Below are 19733 nucleotides of genomic sequence, written 5' to 3' on the forward strand. Positions count from 1 at the left end.
ATCCAGCTCCATATCTCTCTATATCCAGCTCCATCTCTCCATCCCTCTGTTGCTCCCCCTCTCTCCTCTTCTATTTAGCCTCCTCACTGTCTGAGACTGGCGTTCCTTACTAAATGACAGACAGTGTCTCTCTCTATATCCAGCTCCATCTCTCCATCCCTCTGTTGCTCCCCCTCTCTCCTCTTCTATTTAGCCTGCTCACTGTCTGAGACTGTCGTTCCTTACTAAATGACAGACAGTGTCTCTCTCTATATCCAGCTCCATCTCTCCATCCCTCTGTTGCTCCACCTCTCTCCTCTTCTATTTAGCTTCCTCACTGTCTGAGACTGGCGTTCCTTACTAAATGACAGACAGTGTCTCTCTCTATATCCAGCTCCCTCTCTCTATATCCAGCTCCCTCTCTCTATATCCAGCTCCCTCTCTCTATATCCAGCTCCCTCTCTCTATATCCAGCTCCATGTCTCTCTATATCCAGCTCCATCTCTCTATATCCAGGTCCCTCTCTCTATATCCAGCTCCATCTCTCTCTATATCCAGCTCCCTCTCTCTATATCCAGCTCCATCTCTCTATATATCCAGCTCCCTCTCTCTATATCCAGCTCCATCTCTCTATATCCAGCTCAATCTCTCTCTATATCCAGCTCCCTCTCTCTATATCCAGCTTCTTCTCTATATATCCAGCTCCATCTCTCTCTATATCCAGCTCCCTCTCTATATATCCAGCTCCATCTCCCTCTATATCCAGCTCCATCTCCCTCTATATCCAGCTCCATCTCTCTCTCCAGCTCCATTCTCTCTATATCCAGCTCCCTCTCTCTATATCCAGCTCCATCTCTCTCTATATCCAGCTCCCTCTCTCTATATCCAGCTCCATCTCTCTATATCCAGCTCCATCTCTCTCTATATCCAGCTCCCTCTCTCTATATCCAGCTCCCTCTCTATATATCCAGCTCCATCTCTCTCTATATCCAGCTCCCTCTCTCTATATCTAGCTCCATCTCCCTCTATATCCAGCTCCATCTCCCTCTATATCCAGCTCCATCTCTCTCTATATCCAGCTCCCTCTCTCTATATCCCGGTCCCTATCTCTATATCCAGCTCCCTCTCTCTATATCCAGCTCCCTCTCTCTATATTCAGCTCCATCTCTCTCTATATCCAGCTCCCTCTCTCTATATCCAGCTCCCTCTCTCTATATCCAGCTCCATCTCTCTCTATATCCAGCTCCATCTCTCCATCCCTCTGTTGCTCACCCTCTCTCCTCTTCTATTTAGCCTCCTCACTGTCTGAGACTGGCGTTCCTTACTAAATGACAGACAGTGTCTCTCTCTATATCCAGCTCCCTCTCTCTATATCCAGCTCCCTCTCTCTATATCCAGCCCCCTCTCTCTATATCCAGCTCCCCCTCTCCCTATATCCAGCTCCCTCTCTCTCTATATCCAGCTCCCTCTCTCTATATCCAGCTCCATCTCTCTATATCCAGCTCCATCTCTCTCTATATACCCTGCTCCATCTCTCTCTATATCCAGCTCCATCTCTCCATCCCTCTGTTGCTCCCCCTCTCTCCTCTTCTATCTAGCCTCCTCACTGTCTGAGACTGGCGTTCCTTACTAAATGACAGACAGTGTCTCTCTCTACATCCAGCTCCATCTCTCTCTATATCCAGCTCCATCTCTCTATATCCAGCTCCCTCTCTCTATATCCAGCTCCATCTCTCTCTATATCCAGCTCCCTCTCTCTATATCCAGCTCCAGCTCTCTCTATATCCAGCTCCCTCTCTCTATATCCAGCTCCATCTCTCTCTATATCCAGCTCCCTCTCTCTATATATCCAGCTCCCTCTTTTTATATCCAGCTCCATCTCTATCTATATCCAGCTACATCTCTCTATATCCAGCTCCCTCTCTCTATATCCAGCTCCATCTCTCTCTATATCCAGCTCCATCTCTCTCTATATCCAGCTCCAGCTCTCTCTATATCCAGCTCCCTCTCTCTATATCCAGCTCCATCTCTCTCTATATCCAGCTCCCTCTCTCTATATATCCAGCTCCCTCTTTTTATATCCAGCTCCATCTCTCTCTATATCCAGCTCCATCTCTCTATATCCAGCTCCCTCTCTCTATATCCAGCTCCTTCTCTCTATATCCAGCGCCCTCTCTCTATATCCACCTCCCTCTCTCTATATCCAGCTCCATATCTCTCTATATCCAGCTCCATCTCTCCATCCCTCTGTTGCTCCCCCTCTCTCCTCTTCTATTTAGCCTCCTCACTGTCTGAGACTGGCGTTCCTTACTAAATGACAGACAGTGTCTCTCTCTATATCCAGCTCCATCTCTCCATCCCTCTGTTGCTCCCCCTCTCTCCTCTTCTATTTAGCCTGCTCACTGTCTGAGACTGTCGTTCCTTACTAAATGACAGACAGTGTCTCTCTCTATATCCAGCTCCATCTCTCCATCCCTCTGTTGCTCCACCTCTCTCCTCTTCTATTTAGCCTCCTCACTGTCTAAGACTGTCGTTCCTTACTAAATGACAGACAGTGTCTCTCTCTATATCCAGCTCCCTCTCTCTATATCCAGCTCCATCTCTCTATATCCAGCTCCATCTCTCTCTATATCCAGCTCCATCTCTCTCTATATCCAGCTCCATCACTCTCTATATCCAGCTCCAGCTCTCTCTATATCCAGCTCCCTCTCTCTATATCCAGCTCCATCTCTCTCTATATCCAGCTCCCTCTCTCTATATATCCAGCTCCCTCTTTTTATATCCAGCTCCATCTCTCTCTATATCCAGCTCCATCTCTCTATATCCAGCTCCCTCTCTCTATATCCAGCTCCTTCTCTCTATATCCAGCGCCCTCTCTCTATATCCACCTCCCTCTCTCTATATCCAGCTCCATATCTCTCTATATCCAGCTCCATCTCTCCATCCCTCTGTTGCTCCCCCTCTCTCCTCTTCTATTTAGCCTCCTCACTGTCTGAGACTGGCGTTCCTTACTAAATGACAGACAGTGTCTCTCTCTATATCCAGCTCCATCTCTCCATCCCTCTGTTGCTCCCCCTCTCTCCTCTTCTATTTAGCCTGCTCACTGTCTGAGACTGTCGTTCCTTACTAAATGACAGACAGTGTCTCTCTCTATATCCAGCTCCATCTCTCCATCCCTCTGTTGCTCCACCTCTCTCCTCTTCTATTTAGCCTCCTCACTGTCTGAGACTGTCGTTCCTTACTAAATGACAGACAGTGTCTCTCTCTATATCCAGCTCCCTCTCTCTATATCCAGCTCCATCTCTCTATATCCAGCTCCATCTCTCTCTATATCCCGCTCCATCTCTCTCTATATCCAGCTCCCTCTCTCTATATCCAGCTCCCTCTCTCTATATCCAGCTCCATCTCTCTCTACATCCAGCTCCCTCTCTCTATATCCAGCTCCCTCTCTCTATATCCAGCTCCATCTCACTCTATATCCAGCTCCATCTCACTCTATATCCAGCTCCATCTCTCTATATCCAGGTCCCTCTCTCTATATCCAGCTCCATCTCTCTCTATATCCAGCTCCCTCTCTCTATATCCAGCTCCATCTCTCTCTATATCCAGCTCCCTCTCTCTATATCCAGCTCCATCTCTCTATATCCAGCTCCATCTCTCTCTATATCAAGCTCCCTCTCTCTATATCCAGCTCCCTCTCTATATATCCAGCTCCATCTCTCTCTATATCCAGCTCCCTCTCTCTATATCCACCTCCATCTTCCTCTATATCCAGCTCCATCTCTCTCTATATCCAGCTCCCTCTCTCTATATCCAGCTCCCTCTCTCTATATCCAGCTCCCTCTCTCTATATCCAGCTCCATCTCTCTCTATATCCAGCTCCATCTCTCTCTATATCCAGCTCCCTCTCTCTATATCCAGCTCCATCTCTCTCTATATCCAGCTCCATCTCTCTCTATATCCAGCTCCCTCTCTCTATATCCAGCTCCCTCTCTCTATATCCAGCTCCATCTCTCTATATACAGCTCCATCTCTCTCTATATCCAGCTCCATCTCTCCATCCCTCTGTTGCTCACCCTCTCTCCTCTTCTATTTAGCCTCTTCACTGTCTGAGACTGGCGTTCCTTACTAAATGACAGACAGTGTCTCTCTCTATATCCAGCTCCATCTCTCCATCCCTCTGTTGCTCCCCCTCTCTCCTCTTCTATTTAGCCTCCTCACTGTCTGAGACTGGCGTTCCTTACTAAATGACAGACAGTGTCTCTCTCTATATCCAGCTCCATCTCTCTCTATATCCAGCTCCATCTCTCTCTATATCCAGCTCCCTCTTTCTATATCCAGCTCCATCTCTCTATATCCAGCTCCATCTCTCTCTATATACCCTGCTCCATCTCTCTCTATATCCAGCTCCATCTCTCCATCCCTCTGTTGCTCCCCCTCTCTCCTCTTCTATTTAGCCTCCTCACTGTCTGAGACTGGCGTTCCTTACTAAATGACAGACAGTGTCTCTCTCTACATCCAGCTCCATCTCTCTCTATATCCAGCTCCATCTCTCTATATCCAGCTCCCTCTCTCTATATCCAGCTCCATCTCTCTCTATATCCAGCTCCATCTCTCTCTATATCCAGCTCCAGCTCTCTCTATATCCAGCTCCCTCTCTCTATATCCAGCTCCATCTCTCTCTATATCCAGCTCCCTCTCTCTATATATCCAGCTCCCTCTTTTTATATCCAGCCCCATCTCTCTCTATATCCAGCTCCCTCTCTATATATCCAGCTCCTTCTCTATATATCCAGCGCCCTCTCTCTATATCCACCTCCCTCTCTCTATATCCAGCTCCATATCTCTCTATATCCAGCTCCATCTCTCCATCCCTCTGTTGCTCCCCCTCTCTCCTCTTCTATTTAGCCTCCTCACTGTCTGAGACTGGCGTTCCTTACTAAATGACAGACAGTGTCTCTCTCTATATCCAGCTCCCTCTGTCTATATCCAGCTCCCTCTCCCTATATCCAGCTCCCTCTCTCTATATCCAGCTCCATCTCTCTCTATATCCAGCTCCATCTCTCTCTATATCCAGCTCCCTCTCTCTATATCCAGCTCCATTTCTCTCTCTATATCCAGCTCCATCTCTCTCTATATCCAGCTCCATCTCTCCATCCCTCTGTTGCTCCCCCTCTCTCCTCTTCTATTTAGCCTCCTCGCTGTCTGAGACTGTCGTTCCTTACTAAATGACAGACAGTGTCTCTCTCTCTATCCAGCTCCATCTCTCCATCCCTCTGTTGCTCCCCCTCTCTCCTCTTCTATTTAGCCTCCTCACTGTCTGAGACTGTCGTTCCTTACTAAATGACAAACAGTGTCTCTCTCTATATCCAGCTCCATCTCTCCATCCCTCTGTTGCTCCCCCTCTCTCCTCTTCTATTTAGCCTCCTCACTGTCTGAGACTGTCGTTCCTTACTAAATGACAGACAGTGTCTCTCTCTATATCCAGCTCCATCTCTCCATCCCTCTGTTGCTCCCCCTCTCGACAACTCATTACACGTAATGGGTGGTTGGCGCGGTCCCAGTGGCCCCAGCGTTCAATCATGTTTTCCAGAAACCTGGTGATTTGCACTTCAGAAGGTCTCCCCTACAGGCAGCTGGTGGATCTATTGTGAGTCTTACATACCACTCAGTGAGGTGAGGACGAAGCTGTCTCAACGCTGTGCACTGCAAAGCCCAGGCAACCTGCCTGCAAAGTGAATTCTTTAAGTGCTAGCTAGCTGCTATCACTGAAGGCAGGGGAGGAGAGGCTAACAGAACAGAACCAACAGTCTTTCTCTTCAAGTTGCTGCTGCTGACCTTGCCCAGCTACGGTAACACCAGATGCATCAGTAAGGCAGCCAGAAAATCAATCCCCCATTTATGTGACTGAATAGAGCAGTAAGAGGGAGATACGGGCTAATTAAGGCATACCAAGGCTCTATGACATTGCTGAGGCCGCCCTCCTGGGTCTGAGGGCCAACAGACAGTGGATGTGGGCTTACTATGGACAACTGCATCACCCTCTGGAACAATGGCTGATTAGACATGTTGTTGCCTGATGGTGAGGTTATTCTAAAGCTGCCTAAGACCAACATCTTCAGTGTTGGCACTGGGCTGGCTGTATTCTACTGTAGGTGTTGGGAGCCAGCAAGGGGGAGAGTGTTGACTGCTGACTGGAGGTACCTCACCCTCCTTCAGAGAGGCATCCTGGGTGAGAGACAGGCCAGGGGCCTGGGGTTAGGCTCTAATCACCATGGGAATACCTGTCCAAGGGCCACATGTTCAGGGACAAGATAGAGTAGAGCACAGCGCACAACAGCTGCTGAGCACACATGCGGACGCACACACACAGATGCATGGACACGCTGACACACACGTACACTACACACACTATTTGAAGTTAGGCAAAGCCATTTAAAATAACAGAAAAACAACTCAAAACATGCCCCAAAAATACAAATAGATGAAAGACATAAAACTCTTACGGTATACTTATTGAGAAAGATAAACAACTTGTATATTTTCAAAGACAGCCTTATTAACTGCTGCATGTGGAATTATTGTGGCGGTGGAACCTATTAACGCTACTGTAATGTGGGAATCACTGTTTGGCAGACAACCGAACCAATGGTACATTATGTTGCTGTTATGCTTCAAAGGGATTTCACCACTCTCAAGACAAGCTTAAAGCATGCCAGTACCCCTGTGTTACACAATAAATACATACTTCTTCCTCTTATCCCAGAAGAGGCCACTTTCAAATAATGATTGTGTTTTCGGAAAAAATTGTATTTTAGAAGAAGAAAAATTCTCTTCGACCTTTATTTTTACTGGTTGTCCAATGAAGAGAAATGTATTAGTTGAGATTGAGTCCATTTCCACTGTCTTTATATAATTTATTTGTATTTTATATAGTACAATCATTTCTGGTGTAAATTTGGAAAAAGACTGCAATGAAATTACAACAATTCGTTGAATCCATAGCAAAGTTTCAAGGAAAGTCTCTCATAAATCGTACAAAAACGGGACCTACCTTGGTTCAATGGCACCCTTTGGCACCTGATAAAGAAGAGAGATGCTGCTCTGAAGAAATCACAAAAATCTGGCTTAGTTGTTGACTGACCAGTTAACAAGGGACTTAGAAATTAAGGGACTAAGAGTTTAAGGAAAGCCAAAGCTGATTTCTTTCTTAAATCCATCAAGGAGGCCAAAGGCAACGGCAAACTCACATAGAAAAACCTTGATAAATTGACTGAAAAAGGCCATGTCAAGACTGGTGACCTACAACTGAAGGTAGATGGGAGTCTCCAAGACAAAAACTGTCCTCGCTACCACTTTCAATAAATGCTTAATTGATTCCATTTTAAATTGGGCCAACAATTTACCATCAGAGACCAGACTATCAACCCTTGCAACGAATGTCACCAGGGACAAGAGAAAAAAAACAAACCTGGACACTGCTCTTGCTAGTACCACTGCTCTTTATTAAGCTTTACGTATCTAGCAAGAGCAGTGTGCGGGTTTCTTATTTTTTCTCATCTTATCCAATTGTTACCATGTACCTGCAAAAAAGATTGCTCAGATGTGCGAGTGCCTTTTGAATTTTGAACCTGGTGACGACAAATGAAGGGAAGGTGCATCCTCTCATATCTTCTGTGTCAAACTCTAAAGCCAAGGATTAAGAGTTTATTAAGTACTGTACACTACCCCGTTCACAAAAATGGATCGCTCATACAGACAGTCACGGGGCATGCTATATAAAGCAGGCAGGCAGGCAATCAGTTATTGTTCAATTGAACATTAAAATTAGCAAAACGAGTGACCTAAGCGACTTTGAGCATGGTATGATTGTCGGTGCCAAATGCACCGGATCCAGTATCTCAGAAATGGCCGCCCTCCTGGGCTTTTCACACACAGCAGTGTCTAGGGTTTACAGAGAATGGTGCGACAAACAAAAAACATCCAGTCAGCGACAGTCCTGTAGGCGAAAAAAGCTTGTTGACGAGAGGTCAAAGGAGAATGGCAAGAATGGTGCAAGCTAACAAGCAGGTCACAAACAGGCAAATAACGGAGCAGTACAACAGTGGTAATGGAATAGCTAACAGCCCACCTGAAAATGGGTAGCTTTCCCCTTCACCCCATGTAGTTTAGGTTTAGGGTCAACCACTCTCCAGAAACAGCATGTTGGTATTTCCTAGAGATGATCAAGGCCAAGCTGGATAAAAGCGGGTGTTGTAGATTCTGTTCTCCTCGACCTCAGAAAAGCCTCTGACACTGTTAACCACAATGTCCTCTTCTCCAAGCTATTTAACTTCAACATCTCATCAAGTTCTTTAAAATGGATTGAGTCTTATCTGGCAGAACAGATGCAATGTGCTCAAATAAATGGTGAACTATCATCACAAAGGGATTGCACTATGGGAGTGCCACAGGGGTCAATCCTGGGCCCTTTGTTTTTTCGGTCTCTATATTAATGACCTTCCATCTGTGTGCCAAGGTGTGGATAAACAAATGTAGATGGATGATACAGTTTTTATACCCATGGCAAGAATGCTGATGAAGTGGCAAGCAAACTAACAGCATCATTGGAGAAAGTGGCTGAATGGCTCAAACATTCCTGTCTCAACCTCAATGTGGAAAAAACAGGAATAGTACATCCAGCTTACCCGGACATACTCCTCCATGGACAATAAAATGTACAGTTTAAATATCTGGCCAATATCCTAGACCCTACTTTGAACCTTAAAAAAAATAAATTAAAAGGATGTCCATCAAAATCATATATAGTCTTTAAAATGTCCAATACATCAGGAACTCATGCTCTACAGAGGCAGCCAAAATGTATTTACATGCAATGATCTTTTCTCACCTGTCCTATTTGAACACCAGCCAGTCTCAAGCCAATGAAACATAAATGATACCCGTTAGATCTCTACATAAAGAAGCACTGAAGATCCTGGACAGGAAATCACATTATTACCACCACTGTAAAATTCTCCACATGTACAATCTGTTAAATTTTGACAACTTTATTTTTTTCTCAGATGTCTTTCTAGTTTATAAGATGATCAAAACTCCTACACCCCCACATCGGAAAGATGTTGTAATATTAAGCTCTGAACAAAACAGCAGTCACGCGGAACTCCACAAGAGTAGACCAGTGTTTCCCCTATATGCATTTAGCAGCAGCTTATATATATTTTTTTTCAGGATGGTAAAACGTTTTCAGTGTAAACTTGAAGGACTAAAACCAGATATAAAGTATGTAGAAAAGATAATAGAACAATATCTTTTTTTATAAGATCATATTTGAGAACTAACAATCACCAAAATAATAACTAGACAGTCAGAGAGAATCTAAAATTCCCAAAATGGCATGGCATGGGGCCCCCATTGATATTGTTCTAAAGTTTGAGTCACTCAGACAGCATAAGAACAAGGCATAAGCCATGGCAAAATGTGTATAATTGAAGGAAATCTGTTTTAACCTGAAAATGTTCACTCAATCCCATGTCAAAATGTGGAGAATTAGAGGTACTTAGCTTTGAAATTGCAATTTTTCCTTCTCCATGGAGGTCAAAGCAGGATCAAGGCGCACCAACCCTGAACACATTGACTAATTCTTAATGCACCCAAGTATCAATGTGTTTCATGTACTGTGTCCTGTACTTATTATATTATTTGTTCTATTTTATGTGAATGTATATTATATTTAGCTATGTTTATAATATATGCCATTTAGCAGTCGCTTTTAGCCAAAGCCACTTACAGTCATGCGTGCATACACTTTAAGTATTGGTCATCCCAGGATTCAAACCTTCTATCCTGTAGTTGCAGACACCATGTTCTAACAACTGAGCCACAGAAGATTACATATTTAGTTACGTTGAGTTAGGGACTGCGTATGAAAAATAGCTGTGTTTAGCTAACGCTGGTGCAAACATCATATTTCACTGTCTGAAATGTATGTTTTTACTTCCACATGGTCACTTTAAATAAACAACTACTACCACATACATTAAACCAAATTCAATTGTGCATCAGATCTATCTGTATAATGAGCAGTGAGAGGATGTATCATGAGGGAATGTGGGTGTTTTTGTGGTTGTAACCAGCTGTAACTTCATATGGACCTGACTTGAACATCCTAATCCAGTTCAACTAACAGATGTGTGAAGTGGAAGCGTCCTACGGCTCAGCCTTATGACGATTGTATGTTTGAAGATGTCAGGTACTCTGAAATCTGCTCCCCATGACAATTATGTCTCTTTCCAGGGAGAGGGAATGAACTGGTTCCACTGAATAATGAACTAGTTTCTCATGGCTGCCTCATCTCATGGTCTTTTTGTGTCAACATGTTTAACTGTTTCGTAACACTCATGTCTTGTAAGTTTCCGTGCTGTCATGTGCTCCCTAAAAGTAGTGTGATAGAAAAATGTAAAAGGAACAGTTCAATTCCCCAGGTCCACGCGCTGATATGGTTATTCATCAGATACAGCTGAAAAGCAGAGACACATTTTATGACGCATTTGCTGTGTGTTGGACTTAATCCACCCGGAGGCTAGATGTCATCGCTAGTCCAATCTTATTATAAAGTCACAAAAGACCAAAGTTATTATCAGGCTGTAAAAAGTCCCAGAATGCAAACAAAACAAAACATGACATACTATACAAATACACAGAAGGTGCTTCCACTTTTGTAATACCCATGTTTAGAGACGTGGAATAGCACTGTAACAAAACTGTATGTTAGAAAAATGGGTTTTCTGTTTATATTATTGAAAACAGGCATTATGCAGGCCTCAGGCACCAATGTGAGATGTTGGTTGGGATACATCTCTCAGCAGAATATGTAAATAACATAAAGTTGCACCAATGGTCTGCCTGTGTTTCCACTCGTATCCTCAGATCACATCTGAGGGGGATTATGCCTAATCTCAGGCCTACTGGTGTATTTATGCAGCCCACCATTAAAACCATCAGCCTGAGCCAGCAACAAACAGCACGGCCGGCTACGGTGGCTCTGTATGACAGAATGATGCTTTAATATTCCAGCATGGAGGAACAGCAACACAGCTAACCCCCAACCCACACACACTTTGCATATTGCAGGAACAACAGGACTGTTTATGAAGAGCAGGGGAAGGAGAATATGCTTGATACATGTTCTTTAAAGTCATTGCTTTTTGAAATGCTGCTAGATCTGCACCAAAGCCCTTGATTGTAGAGTTGGAAGAAATCACAAGAGAGACTCACAAGATAAATGTTGCACTCTGATGATTTACAATGTGTTGTACATTGCCTCTTGTGAGGAAAGGGTTAAGGGAATCAATAATTGTGCATGTGAAGCAGCACTTTAGTAACACAACCACTGACACTCGTTCAGACGCGTGAAATATTGCAATGGGAGGAATTTCATCATGACTCCAGAGGGCTGTGCATCAGCACCATGAAACCCAGTATGAAAAGTCAACTTGGAATATTGCCTGCTACTCACAGGATCAAATACTTTCCTTCATCTCCTTAAAATCCACCAACACACACACTACAATAGACATTGTGAAATGCATATCATGCTACTGTACTGTATGTTAAATATGATATGACACAAGTGTCAGTTTGGACAACTAATTTCAAAATGATGCATATTCTAAAAATGTACTAAAATATTTAATAAACTAACAAACTGCCATGGGGGGTTATGAATGAACATGAGCTGATTCTAGTAAGATTACATTTTCATCAAGCATATGATCACATTTTGATACTTTGTGGTTTCAAAGTTCATCATCATTTAATTTGTATTTGAGGCCATAACGTGATGCTCTTCATGTATCAAGTAATTGCTTCTGCAAACCCAGTACAAATGCCAAGTGGAATTAAGAACGAGGTACATGTGAGTCCTTGAAAACTATAAAAACAGCCCCGCTAAATTATTCACTTGCCCAACGGTGTGTTTCGTTTATTTTTCATTAGGCTACTCAATGTGAAGCACATACCTTGTTGTCCTAAAATAATCTCAGATAATAGTGAATCACAGCACAGCGCAACCTTCAGAGCTTTATTGTGTGCTGCTGTAGCTAGCTTTCTGTGGGCCTGTGATAAAGTGTGTTGTGTAAGAGTGAAAAATCTTTCCGCGGCGAAGGGGGCCATTGTGACCTGTCAGTAGAGATCCCTTTCGCTTGGTTGCCACACTGACATTCATGCACATTCTGAAGCACAGGATGAAAGGGGCACTGCACAACCCAATGACTCGCCCTCAGGATCACCCAACACTGATGCCATTTTACAACCTCACCATTTCCACCATGTGCACTGTGGGCAGAACATACTGCTGCATGTGTTAGAACTCGGTGTTCAGGACTGTGGACGGGTTAAGCACAACATGAAATAGACCACTACTGTGTCTTGTATCTGTATGGGGCATCGTCTTCCATTTTGCCAAGGTGCCATTCTTTCATGAGTATGTGTTATGGTCTCTGTTTATCACCGTGATTCAATGCATTGATGCCAAAATCCCCGATCTGCCTCTTCACTTTCTATATGGGCTTAATCCACCACACGCTGAGGAGAATATGTTTGTCTAGTCAGGTGTGAGATGTGTCCTCCTACTGTGGTCCAAACTGGGAATGTTAAAACTGGTCACGATATCAGCCGCTAACTTTGTAGTGCTCCCAATGCATAATCCCCCGATGCAGACGTCCTTTGCAACTTTTATCTGTCTTAAAGACTGACAAAGGAATTGATGGAGGACACTCAGATAAATTCCTATATACTCTTCTTGTGAACAACATCATTGTAATTATGCAAATTGTCACGTCTACTCCCGCTCCCCCTCTCTGGCGCTCATTGTCACCAGTTTACTAATTATTACGCACACCTGTCACCATCGTTACGCGCACCTGCGCCTCATGAGACTCACCTGGTCTCCTTCACTTCTATGATTACCTCCCCTATATCTATCACTCCCTTTGGTTCTGTCCCCAGGCAGTATTAGTTATGTTTCTCATGTCCAGACACTACTTTTGTTTTGCATTGTTCTATGTATTATGAAATTCACCCCCTGTACTTGCTTCCTGACTCCCAGCATCTGCGTTACACAAATCCCTGTCATTAATGGTGCTAGATCTACCTCTGGTATGGGTGTGGTTGGGTGTATGTATTGGTAGCCAGCATCAATATTTCCTTTCTTCAACAACCTCTAGGCGTAGATGACGGAGTACTGCAACTTATGGTTACTGACAAACACAGAGTCTAATGTCAAGGAGAGGTCAATGGACTCACTAATGAACAGGAAATGTTGTTTTAGCAAAACAAAGGGGAGAAAATATTACATAACACAATATTTATGCTGCAGTCTCTAAGTGGAGGTCACATCAAAAGCATACAGTATCAAATCAAATACATTTTTATTTGTCACTTGAGCCGAATACGACAGGTGTAGACTTTATGGTGAAATGTTTACTTAACAGCCCTTTCCCAACAATGCAGAGTTAAAAGGTCAAAAATATTAGCAAATCAGAAAAAAAAGGAAATAGTAAAACAATAAAATAACAATAACGAGACTATATACCAGTACTGAGTTAATGTGCCGGGGTACGAGGTAGAGTTAATTTGTACATGTAGATAGGGATAAAAGTGACGAGGCAATCAGGATGTATACTAAACAGAGTAGCAGCAGCGTATGCGGAGAGTGAAAGTGTTTCTATGTGTGAGTGTGTGGCGTCAATTTGAGTGAGTGTGTTTGTGTGTGTGTGTGTTTTGTGTGTGCATGTACTGTATTTGTGTCTTGGAGTGTCTGTGTAGTATGTGTGAGTGTGTGGGTAGAGTCCAGTGAGTGTGCATTGAGAAATACATCAAAAAGAGGGTCAATGCAAATAGTCTGGGTAACTATTTGATTAACTGTTCGGGTAGAAGCTGTTAAAGAGTCCTTTGGTCCCAGACTTAGGTCTCTGGTACCGCTTGCCATGTGCTAGCAGAGAGAACAGTCTATGACATGAGTGGCTGGATTCTTTGACAATTTTTAGGGCCTTTCTCTGACTCTGCCTGGTACAGAGGTCCTGGATGGCAGGGAGCTCGGCCCCAGTGATGTACTGGGCCGTATGCACTACCCTCTGTAGCGTCACATGCCAAGCAGTTGCCATACCAAGTGGTAATGCAGCCAGTCAAGATGCTCTCAATGGTGCAGCTGAATAACTTTTTGAGGATCAGAGGGCCCATGCCAAATCTTTTCACCCTTGTGAAGGGAAAGAAGTGTTGTCGTGCCCTCTTCACAACTGTGTCGGTGTGTTTGGACCGTGACAGGTCGTTAGTGATGTGGACACAGAGGGAACTTGGAGCTCTCGACCCATTCCACTACACCCCAGTCCATGTGAATGTGGGTGTGCTCGGCCCTCCGTATTCTTGAATCCACGATCAGCTCATTTGTCTTGATGACGTTGAGGGAGAGGTTGTTGTCCTGGCACCACACTGCCAAGTCCCTGACCTCCTCCCTGTAGGCTGTCTCATCTCAGTCGGTGATCAGGCTTACCACAGTCATGTAGTCTGCAAACTTAATGATGGCGTTGGAGTCGTGTGAGGCCACACAGTCGTGGGTGAATAAAGAGTACAGGAGGGGACCAAGCACGAACACCTGAGGGGCCTCTGTGTTGAGCGTCAGCATGGCGGACATGACAGTATGCGAATTGGAGTGGTTCCAGGGTGTCTGGGATGATGGTGTTGATGAGCTTGGAGTGCATGACCAGCATTTCAAAGCATTTCATGGCTACAGATGTGAGTGCTATGGGGCGATAGTCATTTAGACTGGTTACCCTGGTGTTCTTGGGCACATGGATTATGGTGGTTTGCTTGAAACATGTAGGTATTACAGACTAGGTCAGGGAAAGGTTTAAAATGGCATTGAAGACACTTGCCAGCTGGTCAGCACACACTCTGAATATGCGTCCTGGTAATCCGTATGGCCCTGCAGCCATGTGAACGTTAACCTGTTTAAAGGACTTACTCACATCGGCTATGGAGAGTGCGATTACACAGTCATCCAGAACAGCTGGTGCTCTCATGCATGGTTCAATGTTGCTTGCCTCGAAACGAGCATAGAAGCTATTTAGTAAAGGACTTACTCACATCGGCTATGGAGAGTGCGATTACACAGTCATCCGGAACAGCTGGTGCTCTCATGCATGGTTCAATGTTGCTTGCCTCGAAACGAGCATAGAAGCTATTTAGCTTGTCTGGTAGGCTCACATCACTGGACAGCTCGGGATGGGTTTCCCTTTGTAATCTGTGATAGTTTGCAAGCCCTTTCACATCCGATGAGTGTCAGAGCCGGTGTAGGAGGATTCGATCTTGGTCCTGTATTGAAGCTTTGCCTGTTTGATGGTTCGTCTGTGTAGAGGGATTTCTTATAAAAGTCTGGATTAGTGTCTTGCTCCTTGAAAGCGGCAGCTCTAGCCGTTAGCTCAGTGTGGATGTTGCCTGTAATCCATGGCTTCTGGTTGGGATATGTACGCACGGTTACTGTGGAGATGATGTCGTTGATGCACTTATTAATGAAGCCTGTGACTGATGTGGTAAATTCCTCAATGCCATCGGATGAATGCCGGAATATATTCCAGTCTGTGCTAGCGAAACAGTTCTGTAGCTTAGCATCCGCTTCATCGTACCACTTCCGTATTGAGCGCATCACTGGTACTTCCTGGTTGAGTTTTTTCTTGAAAGCATGAATCAGGAGGATAAAGTTATGGTCAGATTTGCCAAATTGAGGGCAAGCAACAGTATTGTGTGCATCTCTGTGTGTAGAGTAAAGGTGATCTAGAGTTTTTCTGCCTCTAGTTGCACAGCTGGCGTGCTGGTAGAAAGGATTTCAGTTTTCCTGCATTAAAATCACCAGACACTAGGAGTGCCGTATCTGGGTGAGCATTTTCTTGTTTCCTTATGGGCCCGTACAGCTCTTTGAGTGCGGTCTTAGTGCCAGCATCGGTTTGTGGTGGTAAATAGACAGCTATGAAAAATATAGATGAAAACTCTCTTGGTAAATAGTATGGTCTATAGCTTATCATAAGGAAACTCAGGCAAGCAGAACCTCAAGACTTCCTTAATATCAGAGATTGCGCACCAGCTGTTGTGACCCCCCCCCCCCCTGAGCTTGCCCGACGCTGCCGTTCTGTCCTGCCAATGTGTAGAAAGAAACAGCTAGATATATATTTTCCATGTCCTTGTTCAGCCACGACTCAGATCACATTGATGGGATTGTCTCGAACAGAGCTCGTCCAGTTTATTCTCCAGTGATTGCACGTTCGCCAATAGAACAGAAGGTAGAGGAGGTTTATCCACTCTCCGACGTGCTTCGACACCTGCATTAATTGCTGTTTGGGGTTTTAGGCTGGGTTTCTGTACAGCACTTTGTGACATCAGCTGATGTAAAGAAGGGCTTTATAAATACATTTGATTGATTGATAGTCTCGTCAACCTCTATAGCGCTGTCTCCTCCTTCTCTGAGTGTCCAGTATATGGGCCTGGTCCGGGATAATCAATATGTCCTTTACCTCCGAATCATTGAAATAGTCCTCATCCCTATCGAGGTTAGTGAAACAAATCCGGAAACATTATGTAGAAAAACAGTTAAGATCTGCATAAAAAATATACAAACTAGCACAATTGGTCAGGAGCCCGTAAAACAGCTGCTATTCCCTCCAGCGCCATGTTTTTTCCACTTGTCCATGGTAAAGTTTGAACAAACTGTGGACATCCATTTGAATTGGCTTGCAAGGCATTCATGGAAGGACTCAAAATCATTCAAATACAGTGCCTTGCGAAAGTATTCGGCCCCCTTGAACTTTGCGACCTTTTGCCACATTTCAGGCTTCAAACATAAAGATATAAAACTGCATTTTTTTGTGAAGAATCAACAACAAGTGGGACACAATCATGAAGTGGAACGACATTTATTGGATATTTCAAACTTTTTTGACAAATCAAAAACTGAAAAATTGGGCGTGCAAAATTATTCAGCCCCTTTACTTTCAGTGCAGCAAACACTCTCCAGAAGTTCAGTGAGGATCTCTGAATGATCCAATGTTGACCTAAATGACTAATGATGATAAATACAATCCACCTGTGTGTAATCAAGTCTCCGTATAAATGCACCTGCACTGTGATAGTCTCAGAGGTCCGTTAAAAGCGCAGAGAGCATCATGAAGAACAAGGAACACACCAGGCAGGTCCGAGATACTGTTGTGAAGAAGTTTAAAGCCGGATTTGGATAAAAAAAGATTTTCCAAGCTTTAAACATCCCAAGGAGCACTGTGCAAGCGATAATATTGAAATGGAAGGAGTATCAGACCACTGCAAATCTACCAAGACCTGGCCGTCCCTCTAAACTTTCAGCTCATACAAGGAGAAGACTGATCAGAGATGCAGCCAAGAGGCCCATGATCACTCTGGATGAACTGCAGAGATCTACAGCTGAGGTGGGAGACTCTGTCCATAGGACAACAATCAGTCGTATATTGCACAAATCTGGCCTTTATGGAAGAGTGGCAAGATATCCATAAAAAGTGTTGTTTAAAGTTTGCCACAAGCCACCTGGGAGACACACCAAACATGTGGAAGAAGGTGCTCTGGTCAGATGATACCAAAATTGAACGTTTTGGCAACAATGCAAAATGTTATGTTTGACGTAAAAGCAACACAGCTCATCACCCTGAACATACCATACCCACTGTCAAACATGGTGGTGGCAGCATCATGATTTGGGCCTGCTTTTCTTCAGCAGGGACAGGGAAGATGGTTAAAATTGATGGGAAGATGGATGGAGCCAAATACAGGACCATTCTGGAAGAAAACCTGATGGAGTCTGCAAAAGACCTGAGACTGGGACGGAGATTTGTCTTCCAACAAGACAATGATCCAAAACATAAAGCAAAATCTACAATGGAATGGTTCAAAAATAAACATATCCAGGTGTTAGAATGGCCAAGTCAAAGTCCAGACCTGAATCCAATTGAGAATCTGTGGGAAGAACTGAAAACTGCTGTTCACAAATGCTCTCCATCCAACCTCACTGAGCTCGAGCTGTTTTGCAAGGAGGAATGGGAAAAATGTTCAGTCTCTCGATGTGCAAAACTGATAGAGACATACCCCAAGTGACTTACAGCTGTAATCGCAGCAAAAGGTGGCGCTACAAAGTATTAACTTAAGGGGGCTGAATAATTTTGCACGCCCAATTTTTCAGTTTTTGATTTGTTAAAAAAGTTTGAAATATCCAATAAATGTCGTTCCACTTCATGATTGTGTCCCACTTGTTGTTGATTCTTCACAAAAAAATACAGTTTTATATCTTTATGTTTGAAGCCTGAAATGTGGCAAAAGGTCGCAAAGTTCAAGGGGGCTGAATACTTTCGCAAGGCACTGTATGCTCACCGTTGTTAAGTAAACACCTTAGGGTATACATATAGCATGTGTTGACTGGTGTTTGCTCACACACAATTGTGCTATAGAGAAATCCGTGTTCCACTTGAGGATTTTCAGTCAGAACAGATTCTTTAGTATTTTTTTAAGCTCCTGTATTTTTTTTAAGCTATCAAATGATAACCCCATGGCAAAATTTGGGAGGGATGCTTGCCAACCTGAGGCAAGGCATCCAGACTAACAAAGCTCTGGCTTTAGTGGCTGGAAATTCAGACATTTTTGTCAGTACATCATAAAAAAAGGACACAATTTGGGAAAGTTTCTCAGTCCGTCCGAGTGATCCCCAAATTCAGAGGGTACTCTTTCAACTTTCAAATGAAACAGAGGTAAAAAAAGAAAAGAAAAAGAGAGACATACTGTCACATTACTCTCCACTAGATACCCCTGTGCCTCAAGGGAGTTGTCGTTTATCCATCTTCATTCTATCTGGGTCAAGGACTGTCACTGTGAACTGGTCCAGACCATTGAAAATCATCTCTATTTTTACATCTCAAAACTCAATCATTCCACAAGGACAAATTCTTGACCATTACTAATTCAAGCATGCTCTACTTATTTGTTTGCTAAAAATATCATTACAGTGTTTCTCACTGAGCAGATTGAAAGTCAATGAGCATGGTATACTGTGGAAGGAAGGTTCTATCTATATAAATAATTACATCTTACAGTAGGTTCCACCACTCTGACCTGGTTCTGATTAAATAAATTAATTATATATTCTAAGATTATTATCTGCGGTCTGTAAATACACTTCCTACTCTGCCATCAAATCAGATCCTAAATTAGTCTGGTTCCAGGTGAGAGAGCCAGACATTCTATGGAGGCTGCAATTCTCTGGGGTCAACCTATTTGACGACACTGGTCCCCAGTGCTGGTCCATCATTCATGAGGTTGTCTGCAAAAATGAGCAGCACTCAGAGAAGCAATGGGACTTAAATCCCCTATCTGGGAAACCCCTGCTCTCACAGACCTGGGAGAATAATTGACATTAGATTGAAGACATCCAATTTTCCTCCAAACCATTCTATTGGATAAAAAAGGCACAGCAGCTGCTGTGCTCTCTCTGCCATATTGTAAAAGGAATTTGAATGCAGTTGACCCATCGTGACCCCTGGTATGTCTGATCTATATCTTATATAGGGCATGCTGTTGCAGGGAATGAGTGTTTCCATGGGATCCTGTTTTTCTGGGCCAACGGGAGATCCAAGCGATAGATAAATAATCAAACTAGATTAACTCTTGAGAGGAGACATAAGATCGTCTCT

General features: G+C 43.8%; 1 protein-coding gene across 1 annotated transcript in view; it reads right to left on the minus strand.

Annotated features, from left to right (window-relative positions):
• LOC135547850 (glutamate receptor 3-like) overlaps positions 1 to 14671 on the minus strand; it is a 113853-nt gene extending 99182 nt beyond the window's left edge. The window contains exons 1-2 of the mRNA XM_064977076.1: positions 14531 to 14671; positions 14325 to 14428 (exon numbers count right to left, since the gene is read on the minus strand). Of these exons, the coding sequence (XP_064833148.1) occupies positions 14325 to 14428; positions 14531 to 14671 (245 nt within the window). The remainder of the gene's footprint in view (positions 1 to 14324; positions 14429 to 14530) is intronic.
• Between the last annotated feature and the right edge of the window lie 5062 nt (positions 14672 to 19733).

This window comes from Oncorhynchus masou, chromosome 11, assembly GCF_036934945.1.
Source record: "Oncorhynchus masou masou isolate Uvic2021 chromosome 11, UVic_Omas_1.1, whole genome shotgun sequence".
Classification (NCBI taxonomy): Eukaryota; Metazoa; Chordata; class Actinopteri; order Salmoniformes; family Salmonidae; genus Oncorhynchus; species Oncorhynchus masou.